We start from the raw sequence: 21,215 nt of genomic DNA, 5'->3' as shown, positions 1-21,215 counted from the left end.
TGATCCAGTAAACTGTGTGTCCACTAGATAGCACAGCTACAAAGTAAGAAATGACTGCATAGTAAGAATGAATGAAAAACACATTTTCCGCTTTGGTCATAAATTAAGGTTAGGCATAAGATTACCAGGGTGGTTGGGGTTAAATTTAAAATCACATTTGAAGAAGAGCGATAGTAGAAATGGGCGGGGTTTATGACATTGTGGCTGTGGTAACTAGTGACGAGCAGTAACGTCGGGGTCCTACTTTTTGGGGGGTTAACAGTGACGGGCCTGCGTGGATCTATCCGCCTATCCATACCCCGTGATCACCAAAACAACATAACAAAGTGGGGGGGAAAAATGGCGAGCGGAGAGGAGGCTAGACGCCCCTCGGTTTTTTCCTCTGCCGTCCTCGAGGACCTGTTCCCTGCCGGAGGATCAGAGCCAGTATGTGGGGACGAGAACCCTGAGCTTGTGCAACTGCGAGAGCGTCTTCAAAGCTGGCTATCGCAATATGAGCTGTTGCTGTTATGGGTGCAGAGGCTGCTTGTTTGGGAAAGGCCGCTCTACAGCATCTTTGTTGCGCTCACGCTGAACACCTTGTTCTGGTAATGCTAAAATCATTAGTAAGAATCACTCATGTCATCGGTGATGTTGCCCTGGAATGGGAAGATGCACTGTCGCGACTGTTTTAGCTTGGTAGTAGTAACGCCAGCTAGCTACTTGCTGTAGTGTCGCTAGATTGAATGACAGCGAGACATCTATAATCCCTCGGACGACAGCGACGCTAGCTCGGTGGCTAATTACCTATTTAACGCTGTCAGTTGGTAGTTTAGCATGCCAAAATGTACCCTGCTAGTATCAATTAAATGAATAACGTTTAGCCAAATACCGTACATTAGCTACAAGTTAGCTATCTTTGAAATAGCAGTACCTAGTTGACAGCTGTCTAATCTAGCTACCTTGCTAACAAGACGTTTTGGAGCGTTCGGATAGAAATGTGTAAATGTAGAACAAACATGCCTCTCCGACATGTAGACCAAGGAATCATGATGGCTGTATTCATGGCATTTATATCTGCAACGTTTACCAACTGAACGTGGCCAAATTGACAGTTCTGTTTCATGTATTGTCCTGAACCAGGACAGGGGGCTAGCTGACAGTCTATTCACTCCTGTGGCTAGCTGGCTACTTAACGTTAGCAAATAGCTAGGAACATTTTAAAATGGCATGGGTTGTTTTCATGTGTGTTTTACAGGCTTCTGTCTTCGACGTCCCTGCGTCCTCTCTTCCTCCTGAGTCTTTCCATTCTAGGGCTCATGCAGCTGGAGAGATGGAAGCATAAATTACCTCTTACAACCGGTAAGTAAGTGCATAGTAGGTGCATGCATGCATTACTCTTGCAACACCCACCCCTGACTCAGGGGGGTGTGTTGGGGTCAGTGTGAAGTCTGAAATGCTGGTACAGGTCACGCTTTGATAAGATGGTTGAATGTTGTGGATTTAGATTTGATTTTACATGTCATTGTTCTGATGACTTTGATTCCCAAGGCTATTCTATGAAGTCTAAAATGTATTGTTGATGATGTTGGACTTAGATGGAAAAAATCTCTCCTGTCTACTCTCTCTGCTACAGTTCAGTATCCTGAGGCCAACCCACTGGAAAGGTACACCTCTTGACTCAGTTAAAGGTCCAATGCAGCTGTTTTTAATCTGTGTCAAATCATTTCTGGGTAACAATTAAGTACCTTAATGTGATTAATCAACAAAAATGTAGCAAGGACTGTCTGGGAGTGGTCTGAGTGGGGAGGGAAATGTAACATTAATTGTTGTTGGCAGAGAGGTTTGGAACTGTTTCTTATTGGTGTATTCAATCATTTACTGCATGGAGATGTCACCATTGAAGGCCAAAACTCCATCCCACCAAAATAGGCTGAAATTTCAGGCAGTCTTTTCAAACGGCTCTTATACTAAAAGGGCATTATCATCATTTGCACAATTTCACAGTATTATTCCAACCTCGTAGTGTGGAAATGTGCGTGTGTATATAAAACACAGGAAAATCACGATTTTTGACTGCACTGGGCCTTTAAACACATCCTACTCCACCCTGCTCCTATAACACCTTCAAGCACTTTACTGTTATAGTGACTCATGTGATTATTCAGGCGTTTTCCCTACTTGTTTGGTGCTCTGTACCTGTCAATAGCACCAGGGCACATATTTATAAAGAGTAGTAGAAGAGCTGATCTAGGATCAGGCTCACCCTATCTATTATAAGCACTCCTACTCTGAGACGCTTGAAGCTTTTTAGGTCTGGCTTAGTACTGCTTGTGTTCATTTGTTCATCCCACGGTCTCTTTCTCTGACTGCAGAGAGGCCATGAGTGTGCAACCCCGGCTCCTCAGCATTCCAGAGCTCAGCCACCACCTGGTGGAGAGCTACCTCTACTGCTGCCTCTACGTCCAGGAGATGCTGCAGTACAAAAGGCAGAACCACGGAAAGGTATGTTGGGTTTGATGGCGGCCCAGTGGGTTAGAGCTCATTGCCTCCAACATCGGGGTTGTGGGTTCGATTCCCACGTTGGCCACATGTACTGATTGTGTCATTTGGTATCTGTAGGTTGAAGTGTATTAAAGCAACGGCTAAATTACCATATTGTTGTTAAGTGCCTCAGTCATGGTTTATCAAAACATTAAATTGCTTGAGTTGCATATTTTTTTGTATATCTGAAGGATTAAGGCTGGTGGGAGGAGTTGTAGGAGGACGAGTTCATTAATGGCTGGAATGGAATTTATGGAACGTAGTAAAACGTGATTTCCATATGTTATACCGTTGCATGAATCCCATTCCAGCCATTACAACGAGCCTCCTCCGATAGCTCCTCCCACCATCCTCCTCTGATCTGAAGAGGTATTTGCTGATGCTGAAGTAGTCGTCCCTCCCCTACTCTAGTTTCAGCCAACTTGCAGGTTTAATGGCACTGCGTCTCTTTTCTCCCTCCAGTTCTGTGCCATGATGTGCTCTGGTTGTTCTGTGCTCGCTGTGGTGGGACACTACGTACCAGGAATCATGATATCCTATATCATCGGTGAGCTGCCTTGCGTTTTCAATCCTTTTCCCTTTTTTTTCACAAAGGCAGCCAACCAACCAGTATGCCAATGGGTGTGGTTGTCTGTAAGAAAAGCAGTGCTACTGCATAACAATTGCCAACCAAAGTTATTGCCAATAACTTCTAAATGCAACCTTCATACCACCATTTATAGTGTTGCCATTCCCCAACCTAGAAATGTATTGTGATTTGGCCATTTGTGAAGCTCAGTATTCCAGGGTCGTAGTCAATAGTGCACACAGTAGCCAGACATTTGCAACGTTGTAGCGTTTGGAGTAAATGGTTTCCGTTGCAAAATGTTTTGCTACGGTGTTCACTAATGAATACGACCCTGAATATATCCCTTTCTCTGGTTTACACTGAAGATTGAGTGCATTCTAAATGGCACCCTATTCCCTATATAGTGCACTACTTTTGACAAGAACGCTATGGGCTCTGATCAAACGTAGTGCACTATGTAGGCAAAAGGGTGCCATTTCGGATGCTGCGCTTGTCATGGTGAGTCAAAAGCCATTGAAGTGCCACGTTAGGGTTGTTTTTTTGTCCTGTGCCCAGCGCTGAGTGTGTTGGTGTGGCCTCTGGTGGTGTACCACGAGCTGATCCAGCGGATGTACACGGGCCTGGAGCCCATCCTGATGAAACTGGACTACAGTATGAAGGGAGACACGCAGCACCACAAGCATGATAAGAGGAGTGAGTTTACTGTGTGTTTGTGTGTGTGTGTGTGTGTGTTTGGTGTGTGTGCCCTCCGCCATTCACGTCACCAGGTCCCCTCTCTGGCTGTGAACACTGAACGTCAGGGTTGCCTGGTGTTAGATTCTAATTCCCAGAGTAAAACACTCAACAGACATGATGAAAGCTTAACCAAGTTTATTCTGCCCAGAGGGTCAATCTAGCTGCATTCAGACAAAAACATTTTCACACAAGCACTGATATTTAACCGATCCTCATAGGCGGAGTCTCCTCCTACACATCTGTAGGATGTGTAATCGATCCCTGCACTCAACACATTCCAAGCTTAATTGCACACATTGTATACCTTCCTCCTATAACCCTTAACTTCTGGTGTAGACCCTCTAAACCTCAGAACTCCATCAGTGACATTAATAAATATATTTCCTATTCTCAGAACCCGAACCCGTTTATTTTCAGACATGTAAGGATTTGGGGTTTCCACGGATCCTAAAAGGTCTTAAATTGTGCTTTTAAAGGACTTTAAAAAATGCAACAGAGATGACTACAGTGTTTCCGTTATATTGTGCAGCTGCTTCATTTTTGCCACCGCGGGAAAAACAAACACAATTGAACTTCAAATAATACTCTTTCAAGACCTATCCACAAGTTCGCCTCCGTGAGTCACATCGTTGCCAGAGAGAGCCAAGGTAGCCTATGCCATTTGATAGACAACCCTAACTAGAGCTGGGACGATAAACCGAAAATTACAGACGCCCTCCTTGTACTGAAGCAATTTTGCTTATGTTTGTAATTTCTTTGATTAGGCTACACAACAGTCCTGCTGATTTATTTTTATTGGGGGTGGGGGGTCTAAAACCATTATTTGATTAACCTGCTTCCTGCAATGAAAGTATCTGTCCTGTCCCTGTTTCGCTGCTGGCTCTCACTCCCGCTCCCCTCTTTGCACACAAGGGGAAGGGAGAGATGTATTCTGTGTATTCAGTGCAAGCATACTGCAAGTTGAGCTACATTTCGAAATATAATTGCGTGAAAGACAGTTTTTCCAACAACTACTGTTACTGTTAAGAGTCAGCTTTATTTGAGGAACAATTATTTTGGAACTGTCAATCTAAAGGAGGGGAAAAACCACTTTACAAACGCAGGATGTAAATTGAGATGATTCGCCAACGGAGCGGAGTGCACCATTTGCGATGAATGCATCAAGTAGGCTACCAATGAAACGTTTTTGTAGGACATTACAATTACTGTTAGATCAATTGCATGGCTAAAGAAACAATATCATATTTAGATTTAGCAATCTAGCTAATGTGTTTTGAGTTCCCACTTCCTCAGTTGGTAAATGATGTAGCATAGTCGATCACCAAGGCCAATATGCAAATATACAGGAACATTCACCATAAAAAGAGACAAAAAACATATCTAATTATTCTGGATCCCATTTTGAAAAATTGCACATCAAAATATCCATCATGCACTCCATGAATATGTTAGATGAAATGGCGTACTTCTTTACTTGCCACTGGAAAGTCCGTCTAGAGCCCTCCCACTTAGCTACCTTAGCTCAAACCATTTGATACCTGATTCATTTCACGAGGGAGTTATTTTCTTCACCTTTTTGGTTGTAGTCTGTCAAAGCATAATACCTCCAGAAGAGCTACTGTGTGTCTAGACATTTGTCCCAGCCCCACTCTAACAAACCAGATTCTACAAAGCGACCTTGTTAAGCTGACTTGGGTGTGTTGAACAGTGCTGACTCAAAAGCCTGCACGCCCAGTTGCCTTTCTCTGGTTGACCATGTGTTTTATATAGTAACAGTGCTGTATATTTGACCTTTTGTAAGGCATTTTTTGAATCATTATGGTATTGAGTATCAATATACTAAGCTGGTGTTGAAATCAAAGCTAAAATTCTGGAGACTTAGTTAATGATTAGCCCATTGGGGTAGCCTAACAAATGCAGATGGGCAACCCCATGCTTTAGCCATCTAGTCTAGCCAGTAGCCACTAAACTACTACATTCGTCAGGCTCGTTGCTGAAAGAGCACACCTGCCTGATAATGAGCCACCTTTGAAAGAGACAGCCCTAAAAATACGACTGTTGCCAACATGGGCTCATTTCTGGTGAAGAATATTAGCTGGTGTGGCGCGTGCAGACCTCAATTTGTATTAAATTGTACGCCAAGTGACATTTGAATGTCTTAAAATCAACTTATTGGATCCTCCAGTTACATTTTAAACTGTGTGTGTGTTGCAGAGGTGAAGAAGGAGGTGGAGGAAGGGGATGAGCCCAGGGCTGAGACAGAGAGCGAGAGCGAGGAGGAGCTATCCTGCTTTGCCCCACTGGTAAGCACCACGCCGTCTGCCATCTTACACTAGGGTCGTGTGTTGTTTGTATGGACATATTTACCTATACTTGTGAGGGCCAGAACAAAAATTGGACCAACTGGGGACATTTTGTCGGCCCCCACAAGGGAGAAAGGCTATTTCTAGGGGGTTAAGGTTAGAATTAGGGTTGGGGGCAATGTTCCCTCAAATGTTGTCACTGAGCAAATTTCAGGTCTGCTGAGCGCAAACTTGAATGTTGTGAAAATTCTGTGCAACTTCCAGTGCGCATTTACTGTGAACACTGAGGCTGTACATGCTTTAAGTTAGTTTTTTAACAGTGGCCAAGTACACTACTATGGCTATTTTAGCATAATATAGTCTTACCAGAGTGGCCTACCACCAAAAACAATGGAGAAAATGCATCCCATAACATTTTAACATTGAAATAGCTGTTCTATCATTCAACCTACATTAGCAGCCTACATTCCATGAGACTTGTCAAATAATTTAGCTGATTCAATGGTTTGGCTGATTCAAAATTAGACACGTGTTGCATCCCAATAATCTTTCCTTTTTCCCTAGCAATATACACATGTTCACTTCCCCTTATGGATTTGAAAGGAAATTAACGTTAATGGAAACTCCCTCTAGCCCATGCCTATAAATCTAATGCTTTTAAATATGTCTGGAATAGAACAAGCGTACACTTCAGGAGGAATGAGAGATTATTTGTACTCAACCAAGATATTCCCCTCAATGAAAGGCAAAATATTAGTTTCAGTTTTTTACAGAATGTGGTTTAATTCATGTTTGATTGTTGACATTTCCTCACAATTGAGAGGATAAGAAAATATTATGGCTTGACTTTGTAATAACCTGATTGGGCTCTAGAATGGGTTCTGTCGAGAGCCTTTCACTAAAGAACAATGGTGCTGTCATTGGTCAGGTGGATGCAAAGACCACCGCCCTGGCAATGGCCATCACTGACTCGGAGCTGTCTGACGAGGAAGCATCCATTTTGGAGAGTGGGGGGTTTTCCGTATCCAGAGCTACCACCCCACAGCTCACAGACGTCTGTGAAGGTAGGTACCCAAGCACAGCAGGCCCTTCCTCCAAAGTATCTGTCTTGTGCAACTTGGATTCAAAAGAAAAGGAATGGTGTGTGTTCATTAGTGCAAACCGAAGCAAAAATGTTTTGCCCCGTTTAAAACAAATGCTCGCCTAGCGTGTTATTATTGTCGGTCAATCAAAGCCGCACCACAGTCAGAGGCTCCATGTGTATAGCAAGTGAAGTGGGAGATTTCTATTCAATGCAAAATGGAATTGGGCTACAATGATCAACCAACTGGTAGGCTGTTGTTTCATATGAATGGAGTTGTTGTACACAAGGATGCCTCAATAAGCCTTGCTACTTTAGCTAGTTAGCTGGCTAATTTAACTGGCTACTGTAGCTAGTTTCTTTACAAAGATTAGATGCAGTCAAGACGGACACTAGCAGATGGTATGATAGATAACCTATGGCAGCAACAAGTGTCTAACTAGCTTGTCGGTTTGCCAACTTTCTCTCTCTCTCCCCCTCCTCCATGCCCCACACACAGACTGTCACACACACCGGCCCCTGCTCCCCTATCGTCCCTCCCCCACCCGTCCAAGCAGAGCGCAGTGCACCGGCTCTCAAGTTAAGCAAGCAGGTCTCCATTGAAGTTTAAAAAATAATACTCTTTAAAACATGTATTTAGACTATCTGAAAAATCTATATTATTCTAATCGTGAAGCCATTTCAAATGCCCGTCCCTAGCATATAACCCGATGTTAGACATACAGTTGAAGTCGGAAGTTTACATACACTTAGGTTGGAGTCATTAAAACTCGTTTTTCAACCACTCCACAAATTTCTTGTTAACAAACTATAGTTTTGGCAAGTCGGTTAGGACATCTACTTTGTGCATGACACAAGTAATTTTTCCAACAATTGTTTACAGACCGATTATTTCACTGTATCACAATTCCAGTGGGTCAGAAGTTTACATTCACTAAATTGACTGTGCCTTTAAACAGCTTGGATTATGTCATGGCTTTAGAAGCTTCTGATAGGCTAATTGACATAATTTGAGTCAATTGGAGGTGGTGTACCTGTGGATGTATTTCAAGGCCTACCTTCAAACTCAGTGCCTCTAAGCATGGGGATTTGGAGCATCATGTTGTGGGGGTGCGTTGCTGCAGGAGGGACTGGTGTCCTTCACAAAATAGATGGCTTCATGAGGATGGAAAATGATGTGGATATATTGAAGCAACATCTCAAGACATCAGTCAGGAAGTTAAAGCTTGGTCGCAAAGGGGTCTTCCAAATGGACAATGACCCTAAGCATACTTTCAAAGTTGTGGCAAAATGGCTTAAGGACAACAAAGTCAAGGTATTGGAGTGGCCATCGCAAAGCCCTGACCTCAATCCTATAGAACATTTGTGGGTAGGACTGAAAAAGTGTGTGTGAGCAAGGATGCATACAAACCTGACTCAGTTACACCAGCTCTGTCAGGAGGAATGGGCCAAAATTCACCCAATTTATTGTGGGAAGCTTGTGGAAGGCTACCCAGAACGTTTGACCCAAGTTAAACAATTTAAAGGCAATGCTACCAAATACTAATTGAATGTAAATAATTTTCTCTACTATTATTCTGACGTTTCACATTCTTAAAATGCAGTGGTGATCCTAACTGACCTAAAACAGGGATTTTTTTTTACTAGGATTAAATGTCAGGAATTGTGAGAAACTGAGTTTAAATGTATTTGGCTAAGGTGTATGTTAACTTCAGACTTCAACTGTATGCTGTTGACTCCTTCCTCAGTCACTATATATCAGAATGACATTTTCACTGCATATTAAACGGCTACTCAGCGACATGGCGTTACCACAAGCAGGATATTGTAGATATTCACTCGCAAAAAATATCTTGCCATGTGCAGGCGAGCTTTAAGCTGCTTCAATGTGACAGCAGCTGGACCAAAACGGCAGAGAAGTTCAGCCTTGCGATTCACATTCTTAGAAGTCAACCCAATATTGCAATTTACTTCATGCATTGCTGACTACCTTTAACCCCATCCTCTCTCTCTCTCTCTCCTTTGACTGTTTAGACCTGGACCAGCAGAGTGTGCACAGTGACCCAGAGGAGGCCTTCCTACGGGACCTACCTGAATTCCCCTCGATTGACGAGTTCCCCATCGAGCACAGCCTCCTCCACTTCCCATTGCATGGCCCCGGTCAGGGCCGAGGGGACGGGGCTGCGGCTGGGGGAAGAGAGCCCTCGGAGGGGGAGCCCATGAGCCCTGCCAGCCTCCTCATCCAGCACCTGGCCTCCCCGCTCCACTTTGTCAACACACACTTCAACGGACATGGACGGCCGCCAGGTGGGGACCAGGGACCACTGCTGGGTGCTGGGAGAGCGGAGGTGGTGGTGCATGGGGGGGAAGGGGAATCCCAGGCCCCAAGGCAGTCACTGGAAGCCCTGAGTGAGGAGATTGTGAACACTGCAATCTCCACCGTGGTACAGAACACACTGTCGGCCCTGCTACGCTCCACCGAGGCAAGTAAGGTCCCATCCATCACAGATTTCCTGCCCACCGACATGCCCCCCAGCGCCCTGGAAAGCCCCCCCGCCCCTGTCGCCGAGACAGAGGAGGCAGAAAAGGACCAGGATGTGGTCGCTGCGGAGTCTGAGAGGAGTGCCGAGGAGATGCCGGACGACATGTTTGTACCGATCGAGGACGAGGACTTTGAGCTTCTGGACCAAAGTGAACTGGAGCAGATGGACGAGGGTCTGCTGGGTCTTCTCAGTCCTGATGGACAGGGAGTAGTGGGAGTGGCCTCTCCCGCAGACACACACCCATCTCCGACGCACCAACCGGAATCCTTCTAGCGTCCTCATCACCGCTCATACCCTACTGTTTTGTTTTACGTAGATATAGATTATACAGATATATATGTACACTTATCAAAGTGTCTGTGGTTAGTGGCAGTTGGTTAGTGATTGAGATCACTGTGGTTAATTCTGCCTCCACACGATCACTGTGGTTGAGTCCAAATGGCACTCTATTCCCTTTATAGTGCCCTACTTTTTACCAGGGCCCATAGGGCTCTGGTCAAAAGTAGTGCACTATAGCTGGAATAGGGTACCATTTGGGATTCAACTTGTTTCTTGAGGCTTGATGGTACCTGTGTTTGACAGGTTTTTATTGCTTTTAACCAAGGGAACAAGCCATCTGAGATTTGGGAGCTACTAGTAATATGTTTGGGTGGCAGGAGAAGGGTTTGGTGGAACCTCGTCCCAGATTTGTTTCTGCTGTATCTTGTAATGCCAAATGGAGTTGGGTACATTACAGCACAATCTGCAATGGGTCCAGATCCACAGCCACCCTTCTTGAAGGAAATTATTAACAGATTATATGTAGATGCATTCTTTGAGAGAAAAGAAAAGGTTTTTGTTTTGATTATATTAATATATATGATAAATTATTTTTATTTAATGGTCAGTTTAATGGAAATCTATTGTCGTCATATGGGAATTTGAAAGTAATAAAGATTCTCTATGGTCAGTAACCCAAATTGATTCTACAATCTGCATTGGATTTAGATCATTAGCGAAACACACGTTCTCATGTAGGCACAAATACGTACGTTTGGGAGTTTCATTGAAGGCAGTTTATTAACCAGCAACCCCTCAAGAAAGTTCAGCACTCAATTGTGAAATCTCCCAAACAAAACTTAGTCTGTAGTTATTAGCCATACACAAAGGAGTTATGCCATCTATTTTAACTGTCTATTAAAATTACATTTAGGGTGTATTGGACATTGTAGGCACAAATACGTATGTTTGGGAGTTTTATTGAAGGCAATTTAATGACCAGCAAGCCCTTCAAGTAAGTTCCACACTCAGAGAAATTGTGAAATCTCAAACAATTTACAATAGATCTTTGAATTTGTGTGTATTTTTTTTAAATCCCCAAACCAGGTGATGGTAAAAGAACATCTTTACCCATACAAAACATACTTACTGTGGTATGCTGACAACCTTTTCAATTGCTCATTGTCAACATCTCAAAGGTCTATATTTTGTTAGTTGTATTCTGTAATGGTTGAAAACGAATGCAAGTGCTACTTCACCACCACCAATTGCTTAATATGTGTACAACTTGCAAATGTTCTGGGTGCTTAATACTCTTGGAAATCCCAGACCTCGGGCAAAACATTTGTAATACTGTGGGAGGCAACCAGTCTGTCTAGAGACTAGGTACCTAACATCTGAAGGTTCATAATGCAGGTTTTGTCATGGCAATCCCACATACAACTGCCATTCGCTATGACAAATGATTGAAAGTAATAGGAATACATGCATTGCATTATCTGTCAAAAAGGTATGTTCCCTAGGTCCTATGTAACAATGATGGGAATTCTTCATTTAATAAATTGGTTACTAGTGGGAATTCGGCTCAACCAACTTAACTAGGACAGCTTTATTGCGAGTGTGCCTATCTGATCTGAATCTCAAGAGTGGGATGTACTTTAGTTTGCGCAATGGAAGATACCGTTGCACATAGAAACTAATATGTAGATGCAAATTAATGTGAGGTAGAAAATGGCATCCACCAATGTCTAGCCTAAAGTTCCCCAACCCAAGTTGTCCCTGTGCACTGTATTGTAATATAGACCAACCTTTTTCCTGGCCAATGCCTTCCAAGCACTTCTGTAAAAGGTTTCCCTCAAAATGAGAGCAATTTAACATTGCATGTGAAAACCAAGCATTAAAAATGCAACTTGGAGGGAGCAAGATCTTGGACTTGTAGCAAGCATGCAATTTGTATGTTGCAGCTTAAATAGAATTTCTAGAACACTAAAAGGTCATTTGTTTTACTATAATCCCACTGTAACCAACTATAAAAAGACATTAACAAATGTGTTATAGAAATGTTTGCTTATGCTTTTACTGCTTCTTGATCTATAAAGGCACTTAACAAGAAATGTACTATTGTAAAGAAATGTATCTTGTCTCCTGTTTTTCAGAAACTACTCGTCAATTTGATATTTTACATCTACAAAATAACGCAAACAAGTTTTGAAAATGATAAGATTTATTGCAATTACAAGAGCTTAAACACTGACAGTAGCTCTTTGTGCAATGAAAGAGAATAAAAGAACGAACTGAAACAAGGGATGGACTGCAGTTGAAATTGATTTAAATCCCTTTTATCCATCTAACCCATATCCTCCTCTCCCTCCTCTTCAAACTCGCCCTCCTCCTCGGCGGTGGCATCCTGGTACTGCTGGTACTCAGACACCAGGTCGTTCATGTTGCTCTCGGCCTCGGTGAACTCCATCTCGTCCATGCCCTCTCCGGTGTACCAGTGCAGGAAGGCCTTGCGGCGGAACATGGCTGTAAACTGCTCAGAGATGCGCTTAAACAGCTCCTGGATGGCCGTGCTGTTCCCGATGAAGGTAGCGGCCATCTTGAGTCCGCGGGGTGGGATGTCGCAGACTGCGGTCTTGACATTGTTGGGGATCCATTCGACGAAGTAGCTGCTGTTCTTGTTCTGCACGTTCAGCATCTGCTCGTCCACCTCCTTCATGGACATGCGGCCACGGAAGATGGCGGCCACGGTGAGGTAACGGCCATGGCGGGGGTCGCAAGCGGCCATCATGTTCTTGGCATCGAACATCTGCTGGGTGAGTTCGGGCACCGTCAGCGCTCTGTACTGCTGGCTACCCCTGCTGGTGAGGGGGGCAAAGCCTGGCATGAAGAAATGCAGGCGGGGGAATGGGACCATGTTGACAGCTAGCTTACGTAGGTCGGCATTGAGCTGGCCGGGGAAGCGCAGGCAGGTGGTGACACCACTCATGGTGGCTGACACCAGGTGGTTGAGGTCCCCGTAAGTGGGAGTCGTCAGCTTCAGGGTGCGAAAGCAGATGTCGTACAAGGCCTCGTTGTCAATGCAATAAGTCTCATCAGTGTTCTCCACGAGCTGATGCACAGACAGGGTGGCATTGTAGGGCTCCACCACGGTGTCTGACACTTTGGGAGAGGGCACCACACTGAAGGTGTTCATGATGCGGTCAGGGTACTCCTCACGGATCTTGCTAATCAACAGGGTACCCATGCCAGAGCCCGTGCCGCCTCCAAGGGAGTGGGTGAGCTGGAAACCCTGAAGACAGTCACAGCTCTCAGCTTCCTTTCTCACCACATCCAGGACAGAGTCTACCAGCTCTGCTCCCTCAGTGTAATGGCCCTTTGCCCAGTTGTTACCCGCACCACTCTGTCCTTTAAACAACAAAAAGTAACGCAATGAGATGTAGGCTAGGCATATTACTATGGTAATGTGAAATGAATTTGCAATTTCAAAGCATTTGCTCACCAAAGACAAAGTTGTCCGGTCTGAATATTTGGCCAAATGGTCCCGAGCGGACAGAGTCCATCGTGCCAGGCTCCAGATCAACTAGAATGGCACGAGGAACATACTTGCCACCTGAAATAAATGAACATACACATTATGGGTCAGTAGCTAATTTGTGACAGATTTATGCGCGTTTACCCACCAGTGGTACATTTTCACCAAACTGACTTGTTGCGGATAAAAATCTGTGTGATAACAGTGCACAAAAACGTTTACTTTTTCACTTAAGTTTTCATATACAAAAAAAAAAAGAGTTCCATGTGTTTCCATCGCATTTTCAACTCTACCGGTAGTTTAGTCAAACTGTTGCATTAAATAGCAAATGTTCCTACTCTGGTCTTTGTACATGCTCTCTAGCCAACAACTTGCAGATACAGTGTGGGTAGGCTAGTCTACATGATGAGATTTATGGATAAGAGTGAGAATATTTGTCAAACTGCAGTCAAGCATCAAGTCACCAGAATTAGACCCTCTTTATTGGAAAGGAGCATCAAGATCTCATCTGTAGCCTAAAACAGCATTGTTTCTCTGAGTCGGAGACCACACACCATGTTGCGTGACTCCAAGTTAACTTCGATATTATGGTTATCTGGAAATCTGGTTAACCTTTTTGGGATAGGGGGCAGCATTTTCACTTTTGGATGAATACCGTGCCCAGAGTGAACTGCCTCCTACTGTCCCAGATGCTAATATATGCTTATTGTTAGTAGTATTGGATAGAAAACACCTTGAAGTTTCTAAAAATGTTTGAATGATGTCTGTGAGTATAACAACTCATATGGCAGGTGAAAACCTGAGAAAAATCCAACCAGGAAATGGGACATCTGAGGTTTGTAGTTTTTCAAAGCGTGGCCTACCGAATACACATTGAGATGGATAAAGTTGCACTTCCTACGGCTTCCACTATTTTAAGTACCGCTTTGTACGGTCTGACAAAGTTCTAGCAGTGTCTGAATTTTTGGGTCTTTATCGTGTAGTGTGTGTGGCTGGTGTTATGAGCCGATCCTGGTGATTGACCAACAGGAACACGGTTGGCACTGAGTATGCACACAATAATACAATTATTGTGAATAATTAGATTAATATAATAGTTCAATTTAAACATTCAGCCTACATGCTGTGCAAGAACAATTTCCCTCATCTTTTTTACATGAAAGGTCTGAAATCAGGCTCAGATTATTCTGAGTTTGGACATAAGGTTTATGTGAAAACTATTTCTAAGATGCATACTTTGTTTTTCTGAACTCACTTCACTGGCGCATATACAGAGGCTTGAGCTGCTGGCACATGCCCAGATCAAAATATAAAATAAACTGCTGCAGTTGATTGCAAGCCAATTGCAGAATGTGACTAGAGAACAGAAGCATATCCTACAATCTGGACCGGTTGATATCAATATTTTAATTTGTTAACATCACACAGTGTGACAATGTGTTAGTTAAAGAGAACACAGCATAATTTTTTGAATACTTGACACTACTACCTGCGTAAATACACTTTAAAATCACTTCAACTAGCAACTTAATGTTTTATATTTAATCAAAATGTCACAATTTAGCTAGCTACCTATGTACATAGAGGATCATTTCCAGTTAGTTACCTGTTGCCTCATTGTAGTACACATTGATTCTCTCAAGCTGCAGATCGCTATCTCCATGGTAAGTGCCAGTTGGGTCTATTCCATGCTCATCACTGATGACCTCCCAAAACTGCAAAAGTATGATGGAGTGGTTAGTGGCACGTCAGCGGGTAAAAGTTACTCATAGCATTATAGCTAGCAAGCTAAATTTAGGCAGCCATCGACAATTGAACGAATTTACTCTTCATATCAACCACACATTTCAGATAACCACATCTAGCGTTAGCTTGCTAACTAACAAATCGCAAATACTTTAGTTTGGACTTAACTTATGAGCAGGCTAGCGACACAAAGCTAGCTCACGAACGCTAACGTTAGTTACTTTGAAAAATGCAACTGCGTTTGCGATACATTTAAATTTAAAAAGTGCCCTTACCTTGGCACCGATCTGATTTCCACATTGACCGGCCTGTAGATGAACAATCTCCCTCATGTTAAAATCGAGTCGACGTGTAAATGAATAAAGATCACTTGTAAACACCTGACAATAACTGTAATGTTTACTGCGCGCCTTTTTTCTAAGCGTCTAAAGTCGAGCGAGCCGTTGAAAGAGAGGGAAAAGAAATCTTCAGCGCGCGTGAAGAGTTTGTCTTTGCATGCATTCCATTGGCTAAATCAATATTACGTCATTATCATAGAAGGCAATACATGCTTGGGTTTGTGTGTATGTATAATATATATATATATAAAATGTCCTTAACCCTAGCACAGGCAAAGAAAGGCGGCCGCCAGCCAGTCAACGAAATGTTTTAATTTTTTACATGCAGCCAGTTGATAGCGGTGGATGAATAGATATATACAATATGTTGTATTTAAAATATATGTTTATTACATGCAGTGTTTACCTATGGACCATGATATAAATAGAATTGCATAATGTAGCCTACACACAACATATGTGTGAAGCCATTCCTTTTTGGTTTAAACTCGCACAAACCTGTTGTTGGGCCCTTGGGCAGGGCACTGCTCTGCGGCTGACACTATGCTGCCTATAGCCTCTTGTGTGCTTTGATGTTTGGGGGTTGGGAATTAAAGAAAAGATAGCCCACTGAGCCTCTGTCAGAGTACACATCCTATAAAATATCCTTTATTGCTGATGCTATATATTGGCCATTGAGAGGCTTTGAAGCCACCGGTCAGCCATATTGGCACTCCCCAGTAGACACAGTCTTCCATAGAAATGAATTTGACAGTATTTAAATTAAATGTTAAGGACAAAATTACTTTTAACCGCCTAGTATTTTTTGTTGATGTGGTGGGGACAGTAACATTAGGGGGAAAATGCTGTCATTTTTTGTTATGTTTAGCACACATATCATTTAAAAGTATGCATTAAGGTGCCTAATATAATAATTGTAAAAAACAAATGCAGTCATTTATAAATGCATTTATATAGCTTTCAACTATTTTTTTTTATATTGGAGGAGTAGCAAGATGGCTGCGCGGTGGTTTCAATACAGAACACAGTCAGTGATACAGGTTTTATACACACCGTTGCTGTAACCCATGGACACTTGTCAGACAGACAGACTGCCGCAGAGGAAATGCATGCCATATGTTAGACCTGCAACTCACCACAGGAGTTTGCATATTTGATTCAAAAGCACTAGGAGGGTGTCAGTGTGAACAAATGGTGAGCTGGCCAGCCCAGTGCTGTCTTACAGTACTGACACGAACACTTGGCTGGTATGCATAAAGACAAGAGCCTCTTGAAAACGAGACATACAACTCTGCAAACATTCCTCCCTAAAACCTTGGAGTTCCAGCCTTTGATTTTTGGATTCACACCCCACCAGTTACATAAGGCTTACAGACATGGAATCTGAGAATGGCATGAACTATGTGAAAAATAACTTCATCGCTAAAACAATAAGTTGAAGGGCAAGGATGCAGTGGGGAAGAAGAATGCAGTGGGGAGAGGGGCAACCAGAAGTACAGTGATGATGATATTCATTGAGGTCATCACTATTTATTTAGTCATCAAATACATTCAACCTTTAATATGCAAATGAATGTCAGATATCAAAAAGTATAAAGACCTTTTACATTTTTCTTTTTTTAACAAACATAACTCTGACAGAAAGCGCTTCAGCAAGTCGTGTAAATTCATGCAGTGTCTTTTCTTGTCCTTGATGCAAGATCTTTCTCCTATGGATAGTGTAAACAAAATAGAAACACAAATGGAACATTACTTTACAATAAAAGGTTCATGAAAAATCAATGAATCCAAAAGGAATGAGGGCAATGCAGTACAAATGTTTCCCCTACCATTAGTACAGATCAGGTCCCCCCCACAATTGTTTTCAATTCAAATCTTCGAGGTCCTGGAAAATAATCTAAAACACTGGCACAGAAGCATACTAAGCTATGAGACATGTGATTGCTGTGCCTGTGTCCTAGTTACGATACTCACCTCCCTGAGTTGGTCTGCAGCAATCTGCAGTTTGGCCCTCATCTCATCACCAATGATGACATCAGACAACACGGACCATCTACCATCCTGGAGGCTCACTGGCATTGAGAATACTACACCAGCTGGGAGGTTGTACTGTCCTGCAGAGAGGCCAAGAGAAGACAGATATCAGGGCCTTTATTCATAAAGTGTCTTCGAGAAGGAGTGCTGATCTAGGATCAGTTTGACCTTTTAGACACTCATACTGAGACACTTTATGAATATAGGCTTCATAGGCAGCACTTATTTAGTATGCTTACTTACTTTGTGTTCTTATTTTTATTTGTTTGTTTTTGTTATACCTTATGCTATTTTTAGTATTACATTGTTATTGATTACTGCATTGTTGGGGGTTAGAGCTTGCAAGAAAGGCATTTCACTCTACTTGTGCATGTGACATTGAAACTTTTATCCTGGAACACATTATATAAAATGCTGATACAATATATAAAAATGATTACATAGCCTAGTCCCAGATCTTTAGGTGCTTTAATAGCCAACTCCTATGGCTTTTGTCAATACTAATGTTACAGCACAGACAGATCTGGGATCAGGCTTAATGATACAGTCTTTCTATAGCCAAGTCATGTCAATGACTCTAGGAGTTGGCAAGTCTGCACAAACAGATCTGGGACCAGACTAGTATTATTCCCTCCTATCTGCAACTGTCACTATATTGACTTTTCACCTGACCTGTGCTGAGTATGCCTAAGGAGAAGACCTCCTCTGCAGAAGAGTTGCAGTTCCAGGCCATCAGAACTGCAATGATCCCATTAGTGGCTGATATGGCTGTGGCCCTCTGGGACTTGGAGGCTACAGTGGCACGTTGGGAACTGACCAAATTCAGGAAGTCAGTCTGTAGCCATTTCCTTTGAGAAAAAAAAGGTATTCAAAGTTTGGGTGTACTGTGTGTGTGTTAGAACTAGAGCACTGATGACAGGGAGGTGTATTATCAAAACTTAGTGCAGTGGTATTTTATGGTTGTTGAATTTAGGTATGAAATAGCACAGGAACAGTAGCTTCGTCCCAGATCTGACTGTGCCGTCTTGCCAAATCCGAAGGACATTTTGGCATAACAATGACCATAGGAGCCGGTTACACAGCACAAACAGATCTATACTGCAGGAACAGTACAGATTCATTGATAAACATAATTTGGCCAAAATGTCTTAGCAAACAGTTAAGTTACCTGTCATATATCATTTTTAGGACTGGCTGAGAAAAATCTGATGGTCCCCAGATGGCCCCTTCGTATTGGAAAACCTTCGCCCTCTGCAGGTCAACATGGGAACTGCCGCTGATGTTGCCCCAAACGATGACATCTGTCACATCTGACCGAGACGATAAAGAAGAATCACATGAAGGTTTGAGGTTTTTTTTCAATTTAAGGTGAAAATGTTTATCCATTTTATAGATACATGTATAATGGTAATGAAAAAATGAAGGAAAAAATTATTGCGCTAAAAGTTGATTTGAGGAAAGTTTCACTTGGAATGACTGGGATATGTTGTTGTCATCTACTTTAGTTGAATGCACTGACTCAGTCGCTCTGTATAAGAGCAAAATTAATGTAAATGTAGAATTTTGATTTGTTTACCTGCAGTCTTCACAGATAGCTTCTGTGCAATGTGGGCTCTGGCTTCGTACTCCAGTTGAGTTGCCATGCCGACAAAGCGTCCGCTGTCAACCGAGGGAGCGTTCTCTAGCAGAAGGGAGCACTTCAGGTTAACCAAGGTGTTCCCAGCCACAATCACCGCCACGTTCTTGTGCGCCCTTTCGTCGATAAGACGCCCATACTGTTGGTAACGCTCCGACACCTTCCTCACCTTAAAAATAATAATATGGTAATTTAGCAGATGTTTATATCCAAAGCAATTTACAGAACTGTCAACACTGACACATGTTCAGCGTATGTGGAGTGGATGATACAATAATCCAACCCACAACCCTGGTGTAGCTTGCACCATGCTCTAACTAACCCACCGAGCCATTCGAACTACACACCTTGCTTTCTTCCTCATCCTCCCCTCCACACTCAGGCCAACTGTCATCCAGGAGGATGATGAAGTGTGCTTGTTGGAAGGCCTGGTCCAGCTCTGTGTAGACAGTGACTTTATGGAGCTGTGGGAGGGCCAGGTCCTCTGTCTCCATCCTGACCCCCTGCAGGTCCTCCTCGATGGCCCCCACATCCAACAGGTGGAGGCTGATGGTTGGGGCGTCCCGGAATACCCCAGGGGCAAACAGCTGGGGGATCAGGATGTAGCAGGTCGGGTTAAGAGCACTGCAGGGTAGCAAAGGAAGGGAACAGTGGATTAAATCTGTTTGTGATGTAGGCCTAAAGCCATAGGAGTTGGCAAGACAGCACAAACTTGTCTGGTAGATTAGGATGCTTCGCTGCCTATAACTTCTGTAGAAGACAAACATATTTGAGCCAAACATTTTCAATATTTTTACTTCATATTTTCAATGGCAATAGACATGTCTTTTTCCTTCCTGAATTGACTCAATTGAAATGGAATTGATCCCAGCCATGCCTCACATTGAGATGCAGCTAGCTACCCTACGTACCTGCTGATCCATATGTGCAGTGGCTTGATGAGGCTCTGGTGGTACACCTCCTCCTTCATGCACAGCTCCCGTGTCAGCAGGTTCTCTGTTGCAATCTTCATCATCAGTTCCGTCGTCATATCTGAGGTGATGCCATAGTAAGCCTGGAAGTCAAGCAGCACTTTGACATGATTTGATCAGGATGTGTCTATTCTTGCTGAACCAGCTGATTGTGGAATTATCAACAAAGTAATAATTGATATAATGCCAGACTGATAGTTATCTTTGAATAAGGGTGATGTAGTAACATTACCTGTACATGTTCTAGAAAGTCGCTGAAGCCCCCTAGAAGCATTCCTTTACCCCCACGGTTGATCAGTTCCCTCCATATCATGGGAGAATGCTCATGCTGCCAGCCATTTTCCTTGCAAGTGGTTTCCAGCCATTGCTGGGAGGTGGAAAGAGAGGGTGACACAGATTGTCTGGACAGAATATCTCTAGTTTAGGCTACACATTGACAAAGTAAAGAGACCATATGAAAATATAATTGACTGAATGTAATAAATTCATCTACCTGCCACTCATTGGGGTGCATGCAGAGCTTGTGGATGCTGAACTTTGGCAGAGATCTTTGCAGTAAATCTGCAAGAAGTTCAGCTTTGGCAAAGTAGGGGCAATTTGCCTTACCTGAGAGAAAAACAAGTTGTCAAAAAAAACAAGTTGGAATGTCATTACCAGCAGGTCATAAGCTCTTCCCATTTAGGTAAGTCAGACATTTATGTCTACATAGCTAATACAACCTAAACTTAAACAAGTCTTACCAGCAAGTACAAATTTTGCCATGTTTGTTGGCCGGATGTCAGTTGTTGCTAGGAAACCAGGGGTGTTATTTTAATTGTGTCCGATAGGAAACAGGTCGCTACGTTTAGCTGAATATTTTTAGAATTGTGTAATTAATTATGATATGAAAATTCAATACATATTCACTATAATATTCCAAACAAATTATGTCTATAAATATTTAA

The 21,215-nt window shown here is 42.9% G+C and overlaps 3 protein-coding genes across 3 annotated transcripts; 1 reads left to right on the top strand and 2 right to left on the bottom strand.

The window, feature by feature from the left end:
• The first annotated feature begins 209 nt into the window (after positions 1-209).
• Positions 210-12,316, top strand: retreg2 (reticulophagy regulator family member 2). The gene is made up of 9 exons (XM_029668205.2): positions 210-587; positions 1,238-1,341; positions 1,616-1,646; positions 2,355-2,484; positions 2,986-3,070; positions 3,647-3,784; positions 6,041-6,129; positions 7,058-7,193; positions 9,245-12,316. Exons 1-9 carry the CDS (start codon positions 340-342, stop codon positions 10,024-10,026), a joined length of 1,743 nt encoding a protein of 580 aa, XP_029524065.2. The 5' UTR covers positions 210-339; the 3' UTR covers positions 10,027-12,316.
• Positions 12,252-15,751, bottom strand: LOC115134368 (tubulin beta-4B chain-like). Its single transcript, XM_029668254.2, has 4 exons — positions 15,568-15,751; positions 15,153-15,261; positions 13,514-13,624; positions 12,252-13,419 (listed from the first exon to the last, which is right to left on the bottom strand). Exons 1-4 carry the CDS (start codon positions 15,622-15,624, stop codon positions 12,359-12,361), a joined length of 1,338 nt encoding a protein of 445 aa, XP_029524114.1. The 5' UTR covers positions 15,625-15,751; the 3' UTR covers positions 12,252-12,358.
• Positions 15,752-16,250: 499 nt separating this feature from the next.
• mdh1b (malate dehydrogenase 1B, NAD (soluble)) lies at positions 16,251-21,201 on the bottom strand. Its single transcript, XM_029668233.2, has 10 exons — positions 21,012-21,201; positions 20,765-20,877; positions 20,504-20,638; positions 20,212-20,354; positions 19,648-19,924; positions 19,241-19,469; positions 18,833-18,974; positions 18,337-18,512; positions 17,605-17,744; positions 16,251-17,339 (listed from the first exon to the last, which is right to left on the bottom strand). Exons 1-10 carry the CDS (start codon positions 21,031-21,033, stop codon positions 17,298-17,300), a joined length of 1,419 nt encoding a protein of 472 aa, XP_029524093.2. The 5' UTR covers positions 21,034-21,201; the 3' UTR covers positions 16,251-17,297.
• Between the last annotated feature and the right edge of the window lie 14 nt (positions 21,202-21,215).

Source organism: Oncorhynchus nerka, linkage group LG2, assembly GCF_034236695.1.
Source record: "Oncorhynchus nerka isolate Pitt River linkage group LG2, Oner_Uvic_2.0, whole genome shotgun sequence".
Classification (NCBI taxonomy): Eukaryota; Metazoa; Chordata; class Actinopteri; order Salmoniformes; family Salmonidae; genus Oncorhynchus; species Oncorhynchus nerka.
Note: the sequence above shows the minus strand (reverse complement) of the source record. Positions and strands in the feature narration are given on the sequence as shown.